Raw genomic sequence first — 27,166 nt, 5'->3', positions numbered from 1 at the left:
TATAAAAGTTTGATGGCCTTTTATGTTGTTTATTTATTCATTATACTGTTATTATTAATATAATAATGCTTTATTTCATGTTGGAGGAGAGATTGGCAGGAAATCGCAGGCATAAAGTGGTTAAAAGTTAGATAAATGGGCCACTGAAAAACCAATTAGAAATTTTCCCATTGATTGTTCAGTTCAGCTATTGCGTATTCAGCTATCATGTGCGCTTGCTGTGACCAATTAGGCGTGATAGCAGGGGGTTGAGTGTGAATATATATATATATATATATATATATATATAAAACTTGTGTTTAGATGGTATGGTCACATGGAGAGACTGTGTGAATTGAGTGGTGAAAAGGATGTATCTGAATGAGAGTGAAGTAGAAAGAGGCATGGTAGGCCAAGAAGAAGATGGGTAGATATGGTATAAGTGTGTTAGAACATGATGTATGAAGGTTGATGATGCTAGGAAGCAGAAAGTGGATTGAATTGTTAGGAAAAATTTTGTTTAGAGGAGACTGTGACTAGGATTTGGCATCCCATTTAACCTGATAGTCATCAGAGTGTCTTCGTATGATACTGTAGTTAGGTAAGAAGTCCATATGCATGGAAGGTGTTCCTGTTAAATGAAGCCAAAATTCTCGGGATTTGAATAGTGAGTGAATAAGAGTGTGATCCATTTAACTGGGCAGACTTTGGTTAGTTCTCGTTCCGTCAAGTTTATTTCTTGCTCTGTGAAACCTACCTCCCCCCATCCTTAGATTGGAAAAATGTGGTCAGGATGATGATGATGATAATGATGATTATGATCATGATGTGGCCTCAAGCTCATCTGAAATGCAGATCTGGTGGACTTTTGGCTTAAGCTGCATGTCTGCAGTTACCATCCCCCTTTTGGGGGATAGGGAAATAATTGAGGGACCTTTGTATAACCAGGCAGTTCAGCCTCTTGGTTACATCAGTGCCACCACTTGAAGGTGTCCCCTTTTATATTCTTGCAACCTGTAGATGATTATACTCAGCACTTGAAAACCTCCTGTAGTGATGGGATAAATGAAGGCATTATTTAACTCCTCCAGTTTGAGCATTCATAACCTGAATAAAATAGTCCAAAGATGGTAAGAACAAATGCTTATTCTTGTGTTTGCTAGAGAGAGATGTTTTTACATGTTGGAACCGATACTGGGCAGTGGAGATGTTCAGTTATACAAACGTCCCTTAACTTCCCCCATGTCCCCTGCAAGGAGGATGGTAGTCAGCAGTAGAAAGGTAGCCTCACCCTGCAATCTACCAGGTTTCACATGCTAATGGACTTGGGGCTACAATAACAAGAACATTAAAAATAGGTCATCAGAAGGATGGAATTAAAGATAACTTCGCCAGTTTCTTGATGAGGAGGAATACAGTATTGTACATTTTGCCTTTATTTGCTCATCAGGAGTGTCAAGACATGGGGCAGGGTTACATATTCCAGACATTTAAGATGAGATGACCAGTTGCTTTTCTCTGTGATTGGCATTACATTAGCATTAAACCCAAGCAACCCCTTGATAGTAGAAACTTATCAGCCACATTTGGTGGAAGCACCTGAACCCACTAGATCACCAGCCACACAGAATTATAATGTTACTACTAGTATATTGTTACAGACTCGCTGGGTGGAAATTCACACACGGTGATGGTAGCGTGTGTTTCTCCAGCCGACAGCAATCTGGAGGAGACTTTAAGCACACTGCGCTATGCCGACCGTGCTCGTAAGATTAAAAACAAACCCATCATCAATAGGGATCCACAGGCTGCAGAACTGGCTCGACTACGGCAGCAGGTGAGCTCATTGTAATAGTTTATTTTTTTATTTTTATTTTATTTATTTTTTTACGTGGCCGTGAACAGTTGACCCCCCCTCCGAGTGGTGGGGTTGTATCGCGGTCTGAGTACCTGTAGGAAAATATTAGCCAAAAATCAGAGATTAACCCTAGAACATTATATTTGGTATGGCAGATAGTACTTACATTCAGCTTTCTCCAGAGACAGGTGTTGAGCCTTCGTGGACTACCCAAGGCCTTGTGGAGACTTGCAAAGTTGGGTAACCAAATCTTCACTTTCACACCTCCAGCAACCCGGTTTCCCCTCTACCACAGCCTCATTCTGTCACAGTAAACTTTATACTACAACGTAAAGGTAGTTTGGAATCCGTATTTGTACAATAAGCACTGAAAATAAGGCTAAAATCAACGGAGCATACAGCCAACATGCACCATGGCGGCGGTCTTCCCGTCACTCAACAAACATTTCCATTTTCACAGCTAAAAACATGTATACTACATTATTTTGGCGGCGGTCTTCCCGTCACTCAACAAACATTTCCATTTTCACAGCTAAAAACATGTATACTACATTATTTTGGCGGCGGTCTTCCCGTCACTCAACAAACATTTCCATTTTCACAGCTAAAAACATGTATACTACATTATTTTCAATCATATTACTTCCCAATAGATCACCATGGCGTGCTTTTTATTCTGCCTTACGCCCGCCACTTTATTCTCGTTCCTGTCAGCTGCTTGCACTGACTGGGAAGAGCTAGAACTCGCCATAATGTCACTTTGAAAGCCTGCAGTAAACTGACGCTAAACAGGGGCAAACCGTGAAAAAAAAAGCTAGTGTTACAACTGGGGAAACAAGACTTTCCTATTAGCATAAACTGCTTGTGAGAGGAGAGCGCAGATTTACAGTTCTGAGTGCTCAGAGCGCTGCCATGTATCACAGCCAGGCTGGCTGGGCCGTGGTTGGGGGGGGGGATGGGGGAAAAACGTGATATTTGGCAACAACTGAGGTCAGTAGTACAAAGGTAAAGTATGCTAGTTGTAGCTAAAGGGTGGTGGTACTGATAGACAATACCAGCTGGAGCCTGCTTGCCCGCGGTAATTCAAAATTTACTAGAATTGCAAATGCGACGATCCGCCGTTATGTCCTTTTTGCCGAGCATCGCAAACAAGACGATCTGCGTTTAAGGGGTTAAGGAGTCTTTCCTCACCTCAGTCCTTCATCACATCATCATTATCTCTGACACTTTGCTTCCTCCTGGAAATCCTTGGATAGAGGATGGCAGTGGCAGAACTGCATTTAGGCTACTTTATTCTCACATACCTCTCCCTTTCTCTCCTCTAGCACTCTTCATTTGCTTTCCTTTCTCACACATCTTTCTCATCTTGCATACCACAAAAGGTCTACTTTACCAACATCACCCTCACTTTTACAAACTTTGTCACCCCATCTGTGTGTGCTTCTTATGTATGACTATACCATGTCAATGTATTCCTTTCATCCACTCAGTAGTTCTGCATATCCTTCCTAAAGACCATTCTTCCATACCATAGCACCCATACAGTAGAAGTCCGAATTTTTGGCATCTATGGGACCAGGCAAGTGCCGAAATATCAAAATTGCCGAATTATCGAAAACCCTACCCACTCAGTACCTTATATGTTTCGGTGAACACTATCATCATTACTCACATCATTACAAATGTGTTTGGATAGAGTACTGTATACTGTTTGATACTGTACAATACTGTAATGAATACAGTACTATACATGAATATGAAAAATAAAGAAATTAGTGAACATACTGTATATACATGTAATGGTACAGTAGGCCTACAAGTTCACATGCACTTACCTAAACTTATAGTAGGTTCCTTATTTACATATGTACAATAGAAGGGGTTGATTGGAGTCTGCTACTGCTGGAAGAAGTCCCCAGCAGTAGAGGGTCCTGCAACAGGCTCTAAGGACTCTTCTCCCTGTTGCTGCGGCAGTAGAGCTTGAGGTTCAGAGACTGCTGTTGGTGATGGAGAGGAGGGAGCAGAGGAGCTTACGTTAAACTCATCCATAATCTGTTTCCTACTCATGCCAGCCTCTAATTTTTTCAACAGCTCAATTTTCCGAGCAATAGTCAACATCTTATGTGTACGCTTCTTGCTAACACCAGTTAACTTTCCACACGTTGAGGCCATTTTCAAAGCACGCAGAAGATATTTATACTGTTCACAACACACGGCTGGTCCACTCAGGTGTTACAAAGCTCCTGTCTGATGTTACGGTGCTTACAGCACACTCGAATAGTAATTTCAGAGGTATTTCGGTACAAAGTTCACAAAGCACACAGAAGAATCAAGAGAAGTCGGCAGCAGCACGGCAACAACTCGGAAGAATGGCGGAAGAATGGCGAAACAGATTCTCTTTCCCATGCTAGACTCACTACATGTTTGTCCTCTCTTTGTGCTATAGGAGAAAGAGCTAGCCTCTGAGCTTCGTGGCAGTGGTAGACTCGTTCCATCACTTTCACTATCTCACTCACTAAGGCGGGTAAAGGCGGGTAGCTAGCTGGCGAGCCTCATGGAGAATTTCAAGACTGACGAAAAAAATCGGAGAATCTGCCGAACGATCGGAGATTTTCGTAAATGGGACTATTTCTCAAAACTGCCGAAATGTCAGATTTGCCGGGGATTTGGATGACGAAATATTGGACTTTTACTGTATACAGCAGAATCTCACATTTCATGATCAGTATAGACACCCATACTGGTACCTACTGTGCGATGTAGTTCTTTGAGATACTAAAACAATAAATAATAGTCTAAGAAAGACTCAGGACTGTGAGATGTTGGCATTTTTATCTACATTGAGCTTACAGTAAATGTTTAAATTGCATGAAACACAGTAGATATTATAATAATAACGACACAGACCACATACCTTAAAACAGTTAATGAGGTGCATATTGGGAGTAAATAATTAGTAGTTGCAGCATGAGCAAAATATACCTGTAGCTGAGACATGTTATAAACATCACCATCATGAAATGCTCCTTTAGAGATGTATTACACGACTGTGCCAATTATTTCTGTGCTTTAATATCATCCATTTTTAACTTCTGTCATATAAATACAATGTGTTGAAAAATGGTAAGTTTTGGCCCCCTTTTTTGTTAGTGTGATATTAAATCAGTAATTGTTGTTACCCCACGAATAATTAATATAGGTTTTTCTATGAAGAAAATTTGATGTTTTGATTTGGTTTGTCGCTTCATTTGTTCATCCACACCTGCTGTGGTCCTGCCAGTGACACTGCTTCCTCAGATATGCACCCATGAGATTCAGAGGGTTAGTAGCAAAAATATAAGTAAAGACTTGATGGTGCTGTGAGATGTGAATTCATGAGAGGTTCTGCTGTTTATCTATTATACCATCTGTCCAGCATATGCGGAATGTTTGTATATTAAACCTTTAGTATAAATCTGTTCCATTTATGCCATTTTACCGTTCATTTCATAGTAACAGACAAAAATTGCCCATTGCTACAGACAGTGCTCTCTGTGAGTTCTGTCTATCTATCTGTCTATTGCCAGATGCCTTAATCCCGTAAGGGGTGGCCACAAACAAACTGCCTTCATTTCGCCCTGTCCCCTGCCATTTTACTGCCCTGCTCCCAGCTCACACCCCTCTCTCTTATATACCTCTGCACTCCATCCCTCCATCACATCCTTGGCCTCCTGCTCCCTCTCCCCTCCTCCACCTCACTCACATACTCTCTTCTCATCAGTCTCTCACTTTCCATCCTCTCCACATGGCCAAGCCATCTCAGTTTATTTCTCCTAACACTTCCTATCACATCCACATCCATATCACAACACTCCTTTGCTTCCTTAATTGTCAGTCTGTCTCTCCATGTGACTCCACATATTCCTCTCAAATAACTCATCACCACTGCTGTCACTCTTGACTTGTGTCCCTCCAACAAGGTTCAAACTTCACTTCCATACGTTAGAGTTGGTATCACCATAATGTCATGTAGTAACTTTTTCACTTCCATTCTCACTTCCTAGTTTCTTATCACTGCTTTCAAGGAACCAGCATCGTATCTTCTTTGTTGTACCCTTTCAAGCACTTCACCCTCTAAACTTCCATCCTTACTCATCACACTACCCAAGTACTTAAATGCACCCACATTTTCCATTTTCTCCTCATCCCAGTTACCATCTCCTTACAAACTTCTGTAACAAGGGTGGCACGTGTTGTTATATCAAATCCCAATGTGCAGTTGACAGTGTTTTAAACTTCACTTCATCCAGTTTTGATTACTTATTTTATAAACTAAATTGTCAGAATATTACCAAATATATTTGTGTAGTTTATCGCTCACCCAATGCTTCTTCAAGTCAATTCGCCGTCAGATAATTGCCTGTCAAAACATGGACGATTCCCTGTCAGGACAATTTGCGCGCTGGACAATTCCCCGTCATTCTATAAATATACTTATTATTAATTATTCCCTTGTACAAAGGAAAAGGGGAAAAAGAAGTGTGTGGTAGTCATAGGGGCATCTGTCTTCTTAGTATAATAGGAAAAGTGTATGGTAGGATACTTTTTGACAGAGTTAGAGAAAGAACAGAGGAATTAGTTGGAGAAGAACAGGGAGGCTTTAGGAAGGGAAGAGGTTGTGTAGATCAGATATTTATTCTTAGATCTTTAGTGGAAAAGTTTCTAGAGAAGGGAAAGACGTTGTATGCAGCTTTCGTGGATTTGGAGAAAGCATATGACAGGGTAGATAGACAAGGATTGTGGAAAGTATTAAGAATATATGGAGTAGATGGGAAGTTGTTGAATGCTGTGAAGAGTATGTATGATGGTGCTAAGGCTGCAGTACGTGTGGATGGTGAACTGAGTGAATTTTTCTCTTTGAAGGTTGGGTTGAAACAGGGATGTATCATGTCTCCATGGTTGTTCAATCTGTACATGGATGGGATAATAAAAGAGGTACAAGGTAGGGTAGTAGATGTTGGAGTGGCCCTGGTGAGAGAGGGTAGTGTTTGGAAACTCCCTGTACTGTTGTTTGCAGATGATACTGGGTTGTTGAGTGAAGACGAAGGAGAGCTGCAAGGCTTGGTGGATGAGTTTGGGAGTGTGTGTAAGAAACGGAATCTAAAGGTGAATGTAGGGAAGAGTAAAGTGATGGTCTTTGAGAGAGGTGAAGTCAGTGAATGTACAGCAAGGTTGGATGGTGAGGAATTGGAAAATGTGAGTACGTTTAAGTACTTGGGTAGTGTGACGAGTACGGCTGGAGGTTTTGAGGGTGAAGTGCTTGAAAGGGTACAGCAGGGAAGAAAGGTTGCTGGTTCTTTGAAAGCAGTGATAAGAAGCAGGGAAGTGAGCATAGAAGTGAAAAAGTTATTACATGACAGTATTGTGATACCAACTCTAACGTATGGAAGTGAAGCTTGGACGTTGCTGGAAGGACACAAGTCAAGAGTGAGAGCAGTGGAAATGAGTTATTTAAGAGGAGCCTGTGGAGTCGCATGGAGAGACAGGCTGACAAATGAGAATATAAAGGAGCGTTGTGGTGTGGATGTGGATGTGATAGGAAGCGTTATGAGGAACACACTGAGGTGGTTTGGCCATGTGGAGAGGATGGAGGGTGAAAGACTGACGAAGAGAGTGTATGTGAGTGAGTTGGAGGGGGAAGAGGGAGGGGGAGGCCGAGGATGAGACGGAGGGATGGGGTGGAAAGGTATATGAGAGAGAGGGGGTGTGAGTTGGGAGCGGGGCAGTGAAATGGCGGGGGACTAGGCGACATGAAGACGATTTGTTTGTGGCCACCCCGAACGGGATTGATGCATCTGGCAATAGATAGATAGATAGATTAATTAATCAGTACTTTAATAACTAGGGATCCATCAAAGAAAGTCTGTGTTCAATAGCATAGGCTTTGGATATTTTTTATTAGTTGCACCTTTAGTCAATAATTAACTTGTTTTTTCTTCGCTGTAGTCGCCTTTGAATTATATTCTAGCGTCACCCATAGCTGTCTTAATTAATGACAGCAAACTGTGGCCATACCACGTTGAGTACACTGCCTCCCGTCCGATCAGTGAAGTTAAGCAACGTTGGGTCTGGTTAGTACTTGGATGGGTGACCGCCTGGGAACACCAGATGCTGTTGGCATAACGTTTTCCCCACGTGTCAGGTGGGGTTGGTGGAGGATTAGTGCCCCTCCCTGTAAAACAATTAACTCTAAGCCCTTGGCCACCCCGTTTGGGATACATGGCATCTGGCAATGAATGAATGAATGAAAATTGTCTTGTTATTTTTGTGACGCTGAATTGTCCCAAAACTGATCGGCGTCGGAATGTTGCCTTGTGTTTACGTATTTGTATGTTGAAGTTTTGCTGTGCAGTACTGTATTTGTAAGTTATAACATTAAATTAACCTTCTAACCACTTAAAGAGCTTCATATTGATTACCAATGAGAGATAACAGCAAAACACCACATTTAGGAGGGTCTATGGAGCAAAATAAGGAGTACCGGGTAGTTAAAACTTACGTGGTTTCGCGCCAAATGCACAACAGTTGGAACGAAAGTCACATGATCGTGGCGAGCTTGTATATGCTGTATATGTATATATATATATCTATATATATATATATAGAGAGAGAGAGAGAGAGAGAGAGAGTATATATATATATATATATATATATAGAGTATATATATATATATATATATATATATATATATATATATATATATATACAGTATGTATGTATATATATATCCATCCATCCATCCACCCACCCATCATCCAATCCTATGTTGCCCCATGAGGAGTGTAGGAGCCTGGGGCTAGGCAAGTTGGTCCTGACATTTAAGATGAGAGTGACCAGCCTCTCTCATCCCTGATTGGCATTACATGAGCAATAAACCCCAACCACCCCTTGGATATCATCCTTCACCGGCTCAATCTGATTGGAGTGCAGTAATTACCCATTAAACCGCCAGGCGCCAAAATTTGGTTATATGGTTACCACCCTGCACAGTAAATGGTTTCCTAGTGTTCAGGAAACCATTTGGCTCGTCACTTAGTATATTATATTATATATTTTTATATGTATGTATCTATCTATCTATATCTATAGTATATATATATATATATATATATATATATATATACACACAGTAGCTTGGACGTTGTTGGAAGGATACAAGTCAAGAGTGAGAGCAGTGGAAATGAGTTATTTAAGAGGAGCCTGTGGAGTCACATGGAGAGACAGGCTGACGAATGAGGATATAAAGGAGCGTTGTGGTGTGCATGTGGATGTGATAGGAAGCGTTATGACTATTCCTGGAATTTTGAAATCTATTACGGCAAGGGAGAGCTCAAAGTAGAAGACCCCGCAACAAAAAAACTCATCATATGAGAAGACATTGTTGTGCACCTCATGAAGGATTTATTATTATTAGGCCATGGTCGACATATTGTGACAGATAACTGGTATGCCAGTCTCCGACTTAGTGATTACTTGCTAACACGTAACACCATGATGACTGGGGTAGTGAGAAGTGGTAGAGGGCCTCACAAGAGTATTATGACAGATGTTAAAGAGGCACCAATCACTGTTTGCGAGACAAGGAAATATACGCATTGTGAAGTATCTAGACAAAAAAGAAGTTGCAGTACTTATGACAAAATATACAGCTGGCATGGTTGAGAAATGTAAGACATACTTTAGAGTAAAAACTGTTCTACAATAAACCCCTGCATATTGAGAAATACAGTAGTAGAATGGGAAACATAGATATGGCTGACTAATTGCTGGAGCCTTATGCCTTTCAAAAGAAGAGCCTTTCCTGGTTCAAGAAACTTGGGATTCACTTCATGTTTTGCATTCTCCCAAATTCATTCATTGTATACAGAAATGTCTCTTGGTACAAAGGGGATTTTCTTCAGTACATAAAGGATGTCAGTCAGCAGTGGTTGCGTGAGCATAGTTGTGGTGCTGAGGCTCTCATCAGACAGGCGGAGGCCATGAAAAAGAAAAGGACTATGAAAGCAGTGAAAGTAAAAGAGCTGTGTCATGCCTGGGTCCGCCATGAAAAGTTGAGGAAGCAAAACAGATGCCGAGTGTGCACCAAAAAGGAAAAGAAGAGAAAGGACACTATCTGCTACTGCCCTGTGTGCTCTGGGTATCCAGGTCTGTGCTTCATGGACCACTTCAGGGTGTGGCACACTGAAATGACAGAGGAATCACAGCCAGGGCCAAGTGGTGTCACGAAAGCCAAGAAAAAACTAGAACACCCCAACACTTACATTGTCAAACCCCACCACCATACCTCCTGACATACAGTAAGTAAGATGTGTGTATGTAATGAATATGTATGTTATATATATTGCATTTACAAGGAAAGAGAACATGATGATACTTATCTGAAGAAAAAGGAAGTATTTTCTGTTAATTATTCTTTATGCACATTTATGGTCGGGAGGGTGGGATGAGCGGGTTACGTGACACCCTGTGGCATGGGTATGAAAGGGTTAACCCCTTGGCTGCGAGGTTCCCTTTAAAAGGTCCAATCAACAGGCTGCGCCATTCCACTTAACATCCACGACTCAATTTCAAAAGTTGCGCCCTGTATTTGGGTGTGAGTACTTCGTGTATTAATCCATTCATGCTTGGGGTGGCCAGGTAGGCCTTTTAGCATCCTCCACACTGTGTCACGTATTACAAAACCACATGAGCCCAGTTTGCTTCAGAAAGTCGTGGGATCTACAGGTGGTTCATTGCATTCGTCCCAGCCCTCAACTTCGCTTGGTGTTACCAAGAGGTGCTAGAAGTCATATTCCACAGAAAAGAAAGTATTCACCTTCTAGTGACAGTGAGTCTAGTGATTCTAGTATGGACTACAGTATACTGTAAATCCATCCATCCATCCATCATCTAATCCTACATTGCCCCATGAGCAGCGTAGGAGCCCGGGGCTAGGCAGTTGGTCCTGACATTTAAGATGAGAGTGACCAGCGTCACTCATCCCTGAGTGGCATTACATGAGCAATCAACCCCAACCACTCCTTGGATATAAACCTTCACCAGCTCAATCCGATTGGAGCTCAATAATTACCCCACTAAACCACCAGGCGCCAAAATTTGGTTATATGGTTACCACCCAGCGTAGTAAATGGTTTCTTGGTGCACAGGAAACCATTTGGCTTGTCACTCAGTGTAGAGTCACCCACAGGCTGAAGGAAGTGGAAAGAATGAAGGAAAGAAAGACAGAAGAGGGAGTGTAAAGTCACCCGTAGGCAGAAGGACAAGGAGAGAATGAAGGAAAGAAAGACAGAATCCTCTGAAAAAATAAGTCATCACACCACGCTTCAAGTGGCACCAGTCCACCAATGTCACACCACCGTAACTTTCACACACTCATCCACTTGTAGCCCCCTGTGCAAAAGTGATTGAACAAATGTAAATAAGTGATAGAAAGTAAGTGTAAGTAACTAAAATATAAAGAAATTGAAAGTGGCTGGCATAGGCTATGTAAATATCTTTCATTGAGTTAAGCGTCACTTACTATTACCGTATTGAGTAGTTTTTCACAATTTAGTATCACAACAATGTAAGTAAGTGATAGAGAGTAAGACTAAAATATAAGGAAAGTGAGAGTGTTTGGTGTATGTCATATCTTCATTGAGTTTACAGTCATTTACTATAACTGAGTAGTTTTTCATGGTTCAGTATCACACTATTTTTTTTTTATAATGTTTGTATCATAACGATTTTGAAGTGCCAAGTGAACCATTCAAGATAATGCAAAGAAAGTGATGTGTATAGTGGTGCGTAGTTGGGAAATGAAGCGTGGTGAGTGGTGGTGTGGATGGTGGTGCATGACGAACAGCTACAGTGACACAAAAACACACCGAAAATGGTGTTGCTTCCACCTCTCTTGATGGCATCGTAGGAGTATTTAAACATTCACTGCTGTGCTCATAGGTAAGAAGAAAGGTTTTGCTTTCTTGTGCCTGTTTTATTTATTTTTTATCTTGTATATTAATATGAAAACTATTGCACTGAAAATGGGTAACTGTTGTGAAGTGTGGTGAGCGACGGTGTGAGTGGTGGAGTGTGACGGGCAATTACAGCGATGCAAAAAAACACCGAAAATAGCATTGCTTCCATCTTTCTCTGCGGCATCATAGGAGTATCCGAACATTCACTGATATGCTCATAGGTAAGAAGAAAGGTTTTGCTTTCTTGTGCATGTTTTATTTTATTTTATTTTTTATCTTGTTGATTAATATGAAAATTATTGCATTGAAAGAGGGTAACGTTTGTGTGGATTGCCGCAACAGGGGTGTTGCTTTCGCCACCTTAACCGCAGTGAGGGGGTTAACCCCTTAACCGCGGGGCGTCACTTTCGTGACGCTTGGGAGCAAGGGATCATACCGCGGGGCGTCGCTTTTGTGATTCTGTGTTATTTTGAATTCACCCGGGCTTCCAAGTGGGGGCTTGTATCATCTATCAGTACTGCCAATGTCCAACACTAGTCAGCACTCCTAATCTCATCTGTACTCCCATCCATTGTTGACAATTTAGCCATTTCTCCCCATTCTTGACTCCCCTCCCTACCCCCCCTCCATTACCCTATCCTCTCGCCTGCCCGGCCGTGCTACGCTAAGTAAATCTTCCCTGGAATTTTTCACTGATTTCATCCATTGAAATAAGCCCTATGCCCTATTCTTATACCAAATAATATATACAAGAAAGAAATAAGGTAAGTGAGAGTGCCAAACACCTGGAATTGGCTAATTATCACCTGACAACACCTCACGTGCACTCATTCGCTAATTTTCGCTGTTTTTTTCCCCTTGAAATATGCCCTATAATCTATTTTCGTAATAAATAAACATGTAAGGAGGGAAGGGAGAAGCCTAAGTGATATTTACATTCACCTGGAACCACCTAATTTATAATGTATTGTCTAGATTTCCTGCCAATCATATCAGTGCTAAATAAAGATGTTTCAAGATCTAACATTGGTAGCTCTAAATATATATCTCCCAAGTAGGCCTCTAATCTATTTTCGAAATAAATATACATGTAAGGAGGGAAGGGAGAAGCCTAAGTGATATTTACATTCACCTGGAACTACCTAATTTATAATGTATTGTCTAGATTTCCTGCCAATCATATCAGTGCTAAACAAAGATGTTTCAAGATCTAACATTGGTAGCTCTGAATATATATCTCCCAAGTAGGCCTCTAATCTATTTTCGAAATAAATATACATGTAAGGAGGGAAGGGAGAAGCCTAAGTGATATTTACATTCACCTGGAACTACCAAATTTATAATGTATTGTCTAGATTTCCTGCCAATCATATCAGTGCTAGACTTAGCTGTTTCAAGAAGTAATATTGGTAACTCTGAATAACCACTTAGCAGGCCTCCAGCTGGCCCTCCGTTATCAGGTTACTCTCAGCTTCCGAAGCGAGAGTACGTATGTTTCTTCTTGCTGACTTCAAGGCCTTTTTTCACCCCCATGCAAATGGCCCTGTGACCTTTACCCCCTACTAAACCTTGTGTGGAAAGAGGTAAAGGGCTGACAATTGATAAAAGAGTGACTACGATCTTTCTATTGAGTAAAACAGTGCAAGTGGAATTGTAAATAATGTGTAAATAATGTGTAAACAGCAAGTGAAAGTAATGAATGTAAATATACGTGAACAATAGAAAATAGTTTTATAAGTTATTTCAAGTGACAGTGCACAACACAGTGTAAATAAAATAGAAATGTAAATAACGTAAATAAAATAGAGAACGTAAATAGAAATGTAAATGAGTAGTATTATAAGAATACGAGTATATACCCTGGGAGTAATGAAAGTGAAAGTTTCACTCTAGCATGTCTGAATGCTATGAGTTATGAGAGTGAAGATGAAAGTGACATTCACTCTCAATGCCAGTATACAGGACGAGAAAGTGAATGCTACGTATTTTACTGAAAGAAATTGAATCCCTACAGTGACAATAAACTAATACTACTGAAGGAAACTTATGAATAAAGACTGTAGATATATATAAGTGTTATATAGTAATAGAAATATAAAGTGTGAGGGGTTTTATGAATAATAAATGACAGACTACTAAGAGCGAACTAGTGCCAGTGCGACGATCAGACGCGCTCGTAATTTCCATTGCTTTCACAGTGTTTTTTTTTTTTTAGTATGGATCCCAAACTACTTGAAAATTGTAGAATAGTGTTTATAGTGTTTGTATCTGGCTGTGGTAATCATATTACGGGTTGTCGGGAAGTGTAAAGTGGAGACTTCGTTACCCTACTTCAGAGGTCTCCACAAGTCCTACAGTAACTGACGAAGGCTCAACAATCATTCCAGGAGAAAGCTGAAGGTATGTGCCATAAGCATATGTAATTTTATTATTCTAGGACTAATAACTGATTTTTGGCAAATATTTTTTGAGAGTCTGTCGGAGCCCAAATAACCCCGCGGCACACGCAAGTCATTGGTAAACAAGCCCGCGGTGTAGGGGTTAAGTAACAGGCCTGGGATTATGAATGAATAGTTGAGAGGAAGGATGGGACTTAAATGGTTTAGTGTTGTGATGAGAAGGGGTAAAATTGTGATGATCTGTGCATGTGGAGAGGCTGAAGGTGACTTCTAAGTGCAAAGGGTGAGAGGTGAGAATGTTGAGGGTACAGTAGTGAGAGTCAGACTGAAAAGATCTTGGACGAGGTCATAGAGTGTGGCCTCAGGGATAATGTATTGAATAGGGAGGCTGCCAGAGATTGAGCAGCATGGGGAGCCACCATTAGGTGACCAAGGCCAACAGATCTAAGCATGTTGAAGCCTTCATAAATGAAGCAGTGTCCCAATGAGATTATTTCTGGAGGATCCTACTTACGAGGTGGAGTCATGAAATGAGTGGACTGTGGATTGTGTGGCCCATTTCACTGGGCATGATGTCAATTGCTAATTCCTCTATTACTGGTATGTTTTTTCATTCAGTGTTTTCTTGACCCTGTCTCACCCCATCCTTAGATGGAGGGGAATAAAGTCAGGTTGATAATGATTTATTAGCGGGTACTTGAGCCTGAATTCTTATATTTCAGGTGTTACAGCTTCAGGTTCAACTGTTGGCATCAGGTTCTAGTGCCGGACAACCAGGAGAGGCATCCAGCACTGAAGTAAGCATCATGGTTTATTTTTTGGAAGATGGTTATTAAAATATATTGCTGGCTGCAAAGTAATAATAATGAAATTGTGTGTGGATATAATATACTCTTATTTACCCATAAACAATAGATAATCATTTAAAAATTGATGTGAACATCTGGCACTTATGATCAAACTAACTGTAGTAACCAAGAAGACTCATTCATACCTAATGCAAAAGCTCATTGACTTAGGAGTTAAAGTTGCTAGTGGCCCAGTTGTGTCGTGAAAGGCGATTATTGCTGGGCTTTCTTCTGTCTTTAGAGTACAGTAATACCCTGATATACGATACCCCTAGATGCGATACCCCGGCTTAACGATGGGGGTAGAAATACCACTATACCCCACCTGACGATGGCCAAACCCCGGTTTAACGATGGGTTTTTATTTTTATTTTATTTTTTTTAAAACTGATATTGACGATATTTTAGATTAAAATTGAGTGTTCAGGTTGATTTATAAACAGTTTTCAGACTTAGATTGATGTGTTTTAGCCATAGGTGGGGTGAACATTGTCATTTTGGGGTACAGTTTACTAAGTTTGATTTTTTCCAAACTTATATTTGATGATTTTCAGATTTTATTTGTTGGTTTTAGTGAGGTATTTACAGGTGTTAGGCTTAGGTTAACTTCTTTTACAGCTGTTAGGCCATTTAGATTGGCTTTAAACTTGTTTTTGGGCTCATTTGGGTGGGTTTTGGACCTGGCTGGGGAGGAAACCCAAGGCTGAAAAACGCGTCCCATTACTTTACATGTTAAACCTATCCTGATATATGATACCCCGCCTAATGATGGGTTTTTGCCTAACCAATTGCATCGTTAAACTGGGGTATACCTGATTACCTGTATGTCCCTAGAGAGTAAAAAGTGCTATGTCTACATCTTCTCATCCCATTGGAATAGTATTATAGGTAAATAACTTGATAGGTACAGTAAATAGAGTTTCAAAATGACATGCCCTGACAGGTGAATGGTCTACTGGCTCGTAATAAGGCACTCGAAGAGGAATGTGAGCAGCTAAATCGAGCACTGCAGACTGCATTGGATGAGAATACCAGTATGGCTGAGAAGGCTTTGTTGGTGAGTATATTACTGTAGTTGGTTGTGGTTGTTGTGGCCTTAGGATCGTCTGGACATGAAACTGGTGGACTGCTGACTGAAGTTTGAGGGGATGGAGAGGGAGTTGAGTGGTGTTTGTAGAACAGGACAGTGGAGCTGCATGGTTATATTAGTACCACCTCACAAAGGTGTCCCTCTCCAGCATTGAGTATGGTATAGTTTATTCCCAATTGGTATTATACTTGGCCTTGATTTACGACTCTCTACTCCTGTCCACACTCCTCACTCCCACTCCATCATTTGTAACTACAGTCTGTTCAAAATCAGAGTTATAGGTCATGGAGCTTGAGTGAGGAAATATGGGTTGGTGTGAATGGGTGAGAGTTATGAACCTGAGTAATTCTAAATTAGAATAGAGTTTCATGTTGTGGACAGTACATGGGGAATGAAAGTTTTCCTGATATTTCCCTTCTGTTTTTGCTTTTCCTCTACTGGCTAATATTGCCTAAGTGAAATGGCTAATATTGCCTAAGTGAAACAGTACTGTACTGTTGTAGGAGTCTGAGAGTTTTAATGATCCTGTCATTATTATAGGTTCTGTCCCTTAACCCGTCCATGTTTAGAACAGCTCTAGTTTTATATTCCAGCCAACATCAGATGATTTTATTCTTGGTGTGAATCATAGGAGCCAGAGTGTGTTCTGTCTATCTATAGCCAGATGCCTTAATCTGAGGAAAGGATGGCCACAGATATGTCATCCCCATGTTGGCCTGCCTTCTGTCAACTCATGCCATCCTATTATTCTTATAGGATGAGCTGTCCTAAAATCACATTAAGATCAAGCTGGTGGAACACTGAATGATTTAAGCAAGGCTTTGCAGGATCAGGTGTTGGTCAAGTTAGAGAAATTTGTAACCCAGATGGGCAGTATATAGGAGATCCTATTCCAGCTAATGCCACATGATTTTATACTTTTTAGAGTGAGTCGTAGAGTTTGTTATTGGAATATGTTTTTTATTATTATTATTATTGTTATTGTAGTTGGTACTGTAAATTTAGGGAAACTGGCAGATTAGATATATAGATATATAGGTAGCAGTGGATCTCTGATAGGCACACTTTTTTTTTTTTTTTTTTTTTTTTTTTTTTTTTAAGGACTAAATTGCAGGCATCATAAAATGGCAACTTACAGTGAGCAAAAGTAAAAGTGAGTGAAGTGAGTGCAAGAATTATCGTGGCATAAGTTTATTGAGTGTTGTAGGGAAGGTAAATGGAAGAATTATTATAGAGAGAGCAAGAGAGAGATCAGAAGTCCTAGTGAGTGATGAACAGGGTGGGTTTAGGAGTGGCAGAGGATATGTGGATCAAATATTTGCAGTGAGACAGGTAGTGGAGAAGGCTTGTGAGAAGGATTGTAAAGTGTTTATGGCATTTATGGATCTGGAAAAAGCATACAGCAAAGTAGACATAGAAGGATTGTGGAAGGTTTTGTGCATGTACTGTGTAGATAGTAAGCTGCTAGGTGCCATCAAGAGTTTTTATGATAGTAGTGAGGCATGCATGAGGGTAAATGGGCATCAAAGTGAATGGTTCACGATCAGTGTGGGCATGCAACAAGGTTGTGTGTTGTTCCCATGGTTATTCAATATATATATGAATGGGGATGATGAGAGAAGTAAAAACACGTGTAATGGAGAGAGGGTTGGCATTGGTGATGAATGGTGATGGATGGAATGGAAGCGTGCCCCATTGGATTTGGGCAAGTTTGGTCTGTCTGGATGTTGATACTCCTCACTCTGCCCTAGGGTGGGAAACGAGGTCCAGATGATGGTGATGATGATGGTGATGATGATGATGGTGATGATGATGTATGCTGATGACGCAGTACTACTTGTAAACACTGGATAAGAATTTGGTAGACTAGTGCAGAGTGTTGCTGATGTCTCTGAATGTTGTATCTTGAGAGTAAACATAGAAAAGAGTAAAGTGATGGTAATCGAGAGAGAAGGTGACTCCCAGTTTGGTGTTAGAGTGAATGGAGAGAGACAGGAATTGGTGAGAGAGTTCAAATACCTGGGTATAGTGATAGAAAGGAAAGGAAAATGTGCAAAAGAAGTGGAAAGTAGAGTGAGACAGGGAAGGAAAGTATCTGGTGCTGTGAAGGCCTTGATGAGAAACGGACCTGAGTGTTGCAGCTGTGCGAGGCTTAGGGCCTACATGAAGGAGTGTTAGTGTCAGCTTTAACATATGGGTGTGAGACTATGGTGTGGCATGAAAATGAATAGTCAAGAGTGAGAGCAGTGGAGATGGGACTGCTGAGGAATGTATGTAGAGTACGGAGAGTGGATAAGAAATAATGTGATTCTTGAAAGATGTAGAGAGAGGAAGTCTGTGGACACCAGAATTGAAGAGAGTGTACTGAGATGGTATAGTCATGTGGAGAGAATGGGTAGCAATAAAGTGGTGGAAAAGGTATATCTGAGTAATTTTGAAGGAGAGAGGAGGAGAGGTAGCCCAAAGAGGCTGAGGGATATGGTGGATGAGTTTGTGAGGAAGAGAGGTATGGAAGCTGGTGAGGCTAGGGGACTGACAAGAGATTGATCTGGCTGGATGAATGTTGTGAGAAGAAGTGCATGATCAGGGATATGGCACCCCTTTTTAACACGACAGCATTCGGTTTGGCTCTATCAGATATGTTTATGTGAAGCTGCAGAATGTGATGAAAGTTCTTTGGCTTATGAGATAGAGCCAGGATTCCGGGGGCTTTCATGATGAGTGAATGGAAGCATAACCTGTTGAACTGGGCAAACTTGGGCTGTCTGGATGTTGCTGCTCCTCACCCTGCCCTAGGGTGGGAAAAAAAGACCCAGATGATTATGGTGATATATATATATATATATATGTATATATATATATATATACACAGTATATATATATATATATATATATATATATATATATATATGTATATATATATATATATACACAGTATATATATATATATATATATATATATATATATATATATATATATATATATATATATACACAGTATATATATGGAGGTTTGGAGGGTGAAGTGCTTGAAAGGGTACAGCAGGGAAGAAAGGTTGCTGGTTCTTTGAAAGCAGTGATAAGAAACAGGGAAGTGAGCATGGAAGTGAAAAAGTTACTACATGACAGTATTGTGATACCAACTCTAACGTACGGAAGTGAAGCTTGGACGTTGTTGGAAGGACACAAGTCAAGAGTGAGAGCCATGGAAATGAGTTATTTAAGAGGAGCCTGTGGAGTCATATGGAGAGACAGGCTGACGAATGAGGATATAAAGGAGCGTTGTGGTGTTGATGTGGATGTGATAGGAAGCGTTATGAGGAACACACTGAGGTGGTTTGGCCATGTGGAGAGGATGGAGGGTCAAAGACTGACGAAGAGAGTGTATGTGAGTGAGGTGGAGGGGGAAAGAGGGAGGGGGAGGCCGAGGATGAGGTGGAGAGATGGGGTGGAGAGGTATATGAGAGAGGGGGGTGTGAGTTGGGAGCAGGGGAGTGAAATGGCGGGGGACAGGGCGACTTGGAGGCGATTTGTTTGTGGCCACCCCAAACGGGATTGAGGCGTCTGGCAATAGATAGATAGATAGATATATATATATATATATATATATATAGATATTATGGTGATATAGATGATATATGGTGATATATATATATATATATATATATATATATATATATATATATATATATATGATTATGGTGATATATATATATATATATATATATATATATATATAGATGATTATGGTGATATATATATATATATATATATATATATAATCATTTATATATATATATATATATATATATATATATATATATATATATGATTATGGTGATATATATATATATATATATATATATATATATATATATATATATGATTATGGTGATATATATATATATATATATATATATATATATATATATATATATATATATATATTGTTTTTTTGTTTTGTTAGGACTTGGTAGCAAGCAAGTGTCATAAGAAGGCTACTTACAGTATATAGAGCACTGGCTAATGCCAGATTATTTTATTTTTCTTGGAGTGAATCATGGGGGCTTCTGTTATTCTTTTAGGCTGAGCTGTCTCGAGACCGCATGAAGGTCAAGCTGGAGGAATTACTAGCCCAGACAGGAAATACATATGAAGCTCTCAATAAGACACTTGATGTCACAACCAACCCACAGTTTGAGGACCAACTAAACCTGGTCAAAGAACTGCAGACCAAGATCATGGAACTGCAAGTAAGTAGACCCTGTTGTTGTTGTTGGTGTTGTCATCACCCCAGCATTATCTTGCTGTGATTCCAATCCAGTGGAGTTCAGGCTAAGATTATGTAATTACAGGAATATTTTCTCAAGTTATCTTGCACTCAGCCACATAATTTTCTTCTTGAGTAAGGTGGGCCATGCCTCGCTTCCATACGTCAGGGTAGGGATCACAGTACTGTCATGCAGTGACTTCTTAACTTCCATACTCACCTCCCTATTTCTCATCACTGCTTTCAGTGTACCAACGACCTTCCTTCCCTGCTGTACCCTTTCACGCACTTCATCCCCCAAAGTTCCATCCTTACTCATCACACTACCCAAGTACTTGAATGCACTCACATTCTCCATATCCTCACCATCCAACCTCACTGCACACTCTGTGACTTCATTCCTCTCAAACACCATAACTTTACTTTTGTTTACATTAACTTTCAGATTCCTCCTGCTACACACTGTCCCAAATTCATTCACCAAACCTTGCAACTCCCATTCATCTTCACTCAACAATACTGTATCATCAGCAAACAGCAACACCGGAAGCTTCCAAATCTCACCCTCATTCATTAGAGCCACCCCCACATCCACTGCCCTACCCTGCATCTCCTTTACAACCCCATCCATGTATATATTAAACAGCCTTGGAGACATCACACAACCCTGTTTCAGTCCCACATTGAGATCAAAGAACTCACTCAGCTCACCATCCACTCGCACCATAACCCTAGCTCCCTCGTACATACTCTTCACAGCACTCGGCAATTTCCCCTCCACTCTGTATATTCTTAATACCTTCCACATACCTTGCCTATCTATTCTGTCATAAGCTTTCTCCAAGTCCATGAAGGCAGCATACACTTTCCTTCCCTTCTCTAGATACTTCTCCACTAAACATCTTAGAACAAATATCTGATCTACACACCCTTTTCCCTTCCTAAATCCCCCTTGTTCTTCTCCAACTAGCTCCTCTGTCATATGCCTAACCCTATCAATGAGTATTCTACCATATATTTTACCAGTCACACTAAGTAGGCAAATACCCCTATGGTTACCACATACTTCTCTCTCTCCTTTTCCTTTGTATAAAGGAACAATTATACCTGATTTCCAGTCCTCTGGAACCCTTCCCTCTTCCCAAGCCAATCTACACAACTTCCATATCCACTCCACAACAATCTCACCCCCATACCTAAGCATTTCACCACACACTCCATCAATTCCTGGGGCCTTTCCCAACTTAATCTTCTTCATCGCTTCCACTACTTCCGCCTTACTGATCTCTTCCTCCCTCCTCTCATCTCTTCTTCTCCCAGCCATTCCCCAACCACTTATACGTGCACTGCTCTCACTCTCCACATTCAACAAATCCTCAAAGTGCTCCTTCCATCTCCTCAGTTTCTCTCTCTTCTCCACCAATCTATTATTCCTATCTATTATTCCTATCTTTCACTCCCCTACTATTTTCCCTTTCACACTGCCTTATTTTCTTTACCTCCTTCCAAAACAATTTCTTACTCTCCCTCCATTTCACACTTAGATTCCTCCCAAACTCCTCATCCACATTCTTTTTACTCTCCTTCACCAGTCTCTTAACCTCCCTTCTCCTGCTCACATATACCTCTCTCTTCTCTCTCTCATCTTCTCCCCTACCTCTACTCGCTAACCATTCACTATATGCCTTCTTCTTTTGTTCCACAGCTCGTTTCACCTTATCATTCCACCATGCTGTCCCTTGCACACCCTTGCATCTCCTCCTCACTCCACAAACCGCCTTACACACTGCGCCTATCTCTTCCATGAATATCTTACATACATCTTCCACCCCTTCCATCTGCTCTAGCTCATACCTTCCCAGTCTTTCTTCCACTATGCTCTTATACTCTGTCATTTTCTCACTATCTTGCAATTTCTCCACTCTTCTCACAGGAGTTGCTTCCTCCTGTCTTCCCCTTCGTCTCCTCAACCACTTTCTTTGCAGCTCTACCTTGGCCATCACTAAGTGATGGTCCGAGACTCTGTTCCCCCACCCTCTCCACACTCTTGCATCCAACACTTGTCTTCTCATTCGCTCATCCACACACATGTAGTCTATCATTGCCTTTTGTTCAACAAGTTCACCATCCATCCTCCTCATTACTCCCCATGTATACCAGTGGATCATCTCATGCCGAAAGTAGGTGTTGGCTATTGCCAACCCCTTACAAGCACAGATGTCCACCAAAGCACTTCCATTCCCATTTAGGTCAGCTGGCATACCCCACTGACCAACCACTCCATCCACTCGTACATTCCCAACTTTGCCATTCATGTCTCCAATCAACAGCACTCTCTCGCTCCTCTCAAACTTGTCCATACACGCTTCTACACTCGCCCAAAACTCATCTTTCACTCTTGCCACTCGATCCTCTGTCGGGGCATACACACATACAATCGCCCACGCTTGTATACCTACTTTCTTCCTCACCCATACAATCCTTGCACCCACTGTTCCATACTCTCTTATATTCTCCTTCCATTTCTTGCTTATCATCAGACATACTCCCTCTCTTGCCCTCTCATTTTCATTTACTCCCGCACATATACCTAAACCATATTCCCATTCTCCCATCCTTTCACCTTTTCCATTTAGTTTTAGTCAATCCACATATATCCACTCTTGCATCCTCAAGCACCTGAACAATCTCTCTCTCTTTTACTTCATCATTCACTCCTCTCACAGTTCACATTCCCACCCTAAGAATGTCCTTTGTCCGTTCCTTAGTCATCGACGTATGGTCTGTCCGGGTCCGAGGCGCTTTATTCGCTTTTTTAGTTAGTTCTTTTTACGGGTTGGGGCCTTTGTACTAGGGAATAATTATACCTGACTTCCAATCCTCTGGGACTCTACCTTCCTCCCAGGCAAATCTGCACATCTTCCACATCCATACTACTACTATCTCACCCCCATGCTTCAGCATTTCACCACACACTCCATCAATTCCTGGGGCTTTCCCCAATTTAACTTTCTTCATTGCTTCCATCTTCTATCCTATTGATTTCTTCCTGTCTTCTCACCTCCCTCCTTCTCCCAGCCATTCCCCAGCCACTTATACTCGCATTACTTCCATCCTGTATGTTCAACAATTCCTTAAAGTGTTCTCTCCATCTGCTCACTTTTTCACCCTTCTCCACTAGTAATCTACCATTTTTATCTTTCACTCCCTTGCTAACCTCACTTCCACCCTGTCTTACTCTCTTCACCCCTTTCCAGAACATTTTCTTACAGTCCCTCCACTTTACACTAAAATTCCTTCCAAATTCCTCATCCACTCTCTTCTTACTCTCTCTTACTAATCTTTTGACCTCTCTCTTTCTATGTACATATAACTCTCTCTTCCGCCACTTAACTTCTTCCACGCCCCTATTTCTCATCCATTCATTGTATGCTTTCTTCTTTTGTGCCACAGCCTGTCTCACCTCTTCAGTCCACCATGCTGTTCCTTGCACCCTCCTCCGTCTTCTTTTCCTCCCACACACCACATCACATGCTGCACATATTTCTTCTGTAAATATCCTGTACACACCTTCCACGTCTCCCATCTGCTCCAATTCATATTTGCCCAATCGTTCCTCCACTTCTCTCTTATACTCTGCCTTTTTCTCATCCTCTTGTAACCTTTCTACTCTCCTTGCAACTACTCCTTCCTCTCGTCTTTCCCTTCTTCTATTCCTCCATCTTACTTGAATCCTAATTCTGGCCACCACCAAGTAGTGGTCTGAAAGTCCACTTCCCCAACCTCTATAAGCTCTTGCATCCATTACACATCTTCGCATCCTTTCATCCACACACACATAATCAATCATTGCCTTCCATTCATTCAGTTCACCACCCACCCTTCTCATCACTCGCCATGTATACCTGTGGATCATTTTATGCCTGAAGAGGGTATTGGCTGTCACCAACCCCCACCCAGCACAAATGTCCACTAACGCACTCCCATTCTCATCTATCTCAGCAGGCACACCCCACCCACCAACTATTCCATCCACCTTCACATTCCTTACTTTACCATTCAAATCACCGATCAAAAACACTCTCTCATTCCATCCAAACTTTTCCTTGCACACTTCCACATTTGTCCAGAACACTTCTCTCACTCTGCTAGGACAATCTTGCGTTGGCACATATGCACACACAATCGCCCACATTTGTATTCCAACTTTCAACTTTACCCACACAATCCTTGACCCAAGTGATCCATACTGTTTTATGCTCTTCTTCCATCTTTTACTCACAACTATACATACTCCTTCTATATATATGGTATATATGTAGTCAGATGCCATCAGGCTCCTCTCCTTCCAACTCACACCACCCTCTTTTTACCACAGAATGAGCAGCATCGAGGGGAGAAAGCAATGATGGACCATGAACTGTCTCGCCACAACATTTCCACCAACACCTCAGTCATTCCGACCAGTTCCCCGACCTTCAGCGGCTCTGTCAAGATGGAGGACGTGGAAAATAGCACTGAAGAAGCATCGGAGTCAGGGCTTCCTGAATTTGGGACAGAATTCACACTGCGTCAGGCCAGACTGAATGAGGAGCTGCAGGTAATGGGCCATATTCTGATAGGGTGCAACTAATTTTTTTTTATGTACCCCCTTTTAACTTTATAGCTAACAATTTGTTTTGACTCTGTACCCTGCTTCATCCCACTCTAGGGTGAGAAAGGATGATGATGATGATCATGATATTGAAACTGCTTGTAACGTGTGTGTGTGTGTGTGTGTGTGTGTGTGTGTGTGTGTGTGTTTTTCTAGTTTTAATATACAAGGTTTGAGCTAAACTAATTTTGTTATATCTGCATTTATTTGGTCTCCTTTTGAACACACAGATACTCTTAGCTTGCATCACCTCATCTTCCATTCATTCATTCATTCATTCATCATCTAATCCAGTGTTGCCCCCTTGGATATATACGTGTACTGGCTCAATCCGAATGGAGCGCCTTAATTACCCACTAAACCATAATTTGGTTGTATGGTGCCATAATTTGGTTATATGGTTACCACCCAGCATAGTAAATGTTTTCTAGGTGTACAGGAAGCTTGGTATCATCCCATTTACTTTATATTGTTTTAACATGTTTCTTTAAATATGGTGATCATACCACTGATCTTAGTTTTATTATGAGCACTAATGTTTCTCTCAGTATCTTTGTGTAGCAGATGGTACTGTGCACCTACAGATGTCACCACCTCAGACAGATACCCACTGTCCATACTGAATATATGCCAGAGCTGTCTTTTTTAGAACAGATTTGCTGGTATTATTATTATTTCTTTTTTTACTTCATTCTTTCCTCGTCCTTCTGCCTACAGGTGATTACACTCCCTCTTCTGTCTTTCTTTCCTTGTTTCCTGGTCCTTCTGCTTGTGGGTGACTGCATTGAGTGGCAAGCCAAATGGTTTCCTGTACACCAGGAAACCATTTACTATGCTGGGTGGTACTCATATAACCAAATTATAGCAGCTGGTGGTTTAGTGGGTAATTGTGGCACTCCAATCGGATTAAGCCGGTGAAGGTTGACATCCAAGGCGTGGTTGGGGTTTATTGCTCATGTAATGCTGCTCAGGGATGAGTGAGGCTGGTCACTCTCATCTTAAATGTCAGGACCAACTTGCCTAGCCCCAGGCTCCTATGTTCCTCATGGGGCAATGTAGGATTGGATGATGGATTTTTTTTTTTTTTTTTTTAGTGCAGTGTAGAAGAACTGATAAGAATGTTTAGTATAATACATCCTGAAATGCTAATACTTTACCCTGGGATCAGTGTTTTGTCTCGTTGCACGTCCATATGTATATTGATCAACCATGGGGACATCACACAACTTTGTTGCACACCCACACTGATCGTGAACCATTCACTTAGATGCCCATTTACCCTTAGACATGTTTCACTACCATCATAAAAAGTCTTGGCTGCACCTAGCAGCATACCGTCTACACCGTACATGTGCAAAAGCTTCCACAGTCCTTCTCTGTCTACTTTGTCATGTGCTATTTTCCAGATCCATGAATTCCATAAACACTTTATAGTCCTTCTCACAAGCCTTTTCCACCATCTGTCTTACCTTTGATCCACACATCCTCTGCCAGTCCTAAAGCCACCTTGTTCATCACTCACCAGGACTTCTGATATCTCTTACTTTCTCTATAACTCTTCCAAATACCTTCCCTACCACACTGAATAAACTTATCCCACGATAATTTGTGCACTCACTTCGCTCACTTCTATTTTTGTGCAGAGGTACATTCACTGCCTTTTTCCACTCTGCTGGCACAGTTTCACTCATCCTCATTCCGCTGTCTCCACTAGACTTAATCGTTTTTGGATGCATCTCATCAACTCCAGCTACTTTCCCATTTTTCAGCTGCTTTATAGCATTCTTTACCTATGCAAGTGTCACATTTCTTTGCACTACATTCCTTCTCTGCACGTCTCCAGAACCAATCATGTTTACAGCTGCTCATCTCTCTCTATTCCCATTCATCAGCATTTCAAAATATTCTTTCCATCTGGTCCTTACTTCATCCCCATGAGTTAATTATCTACCACTTACATCCTTCACACTTTCACATTTCTTTCTTCTCTCACTTCTACATTTCTGCACCTCTTTCCTAAATCTATCTGTCTATCTATAGCCAGACGCCATAATCCCATAAGGGGTGGCCATT

General features: G+C 41.1%; 1 protein-coding gene and 1 pseudogene across 1 annotated transcript in view; both read left to right on the top strand.

Moving 5' to 3' along the window:
* LOC145414975 (chromosome-associated kinesin KIF4A-like) overlaps positions 1-27,166 on the top strand; it is a 144,307-nt gene that overhangs the window by 29,859 nt on the left and 87,282 nt on the right. The window contains exons 7-11 of the mRNA XM_080284389.1: positions 1,641-1,816; positions 14,954-15,028; positions 16,023-16,136; positions 20,255-20,422; positions 24,818-25,039. Coding sequence (XP_080140515.1) covers positions 1,641-1,816; positions 14,954-15,028; positions 16,023-16,136; positions 20,255-20,422; positions 24,818-25,039 — 755 coding nt within the window. The remainder of the gene's footprint in view (positions 1-1,640; positions 1,817-14,953; positions 15,029-16,022; positions 16,137-20,254; positions 20,423-24,817; positions 25,040-27,166) is intronic.
* Positions 7,878-7,996, top strand: LOC145415192 (5S ribosomal RNA; annotated as a pseudogene).

This window comes from Coenobita brevimanus, chromosome 101 (genome assembly GCF_032717465.1).
Source record: "Coenobita brevimanus isolate Jiangsu-jjx chromosome 101, ASM3271746v2, whole genome shotgun sequence".
Taxonomy (NCBI): domain Eukaryota; kingdom Metazoa; phylum Arthropoda; class Malacostraca; order Decapoda; family Coenobitidae; genus Coenobita; species Coenobita brevimanus.
Note: the sequence above shows the minus strand (reverse complement) of the source record. Positions and strands in the feature narration are given on the sequence as shown.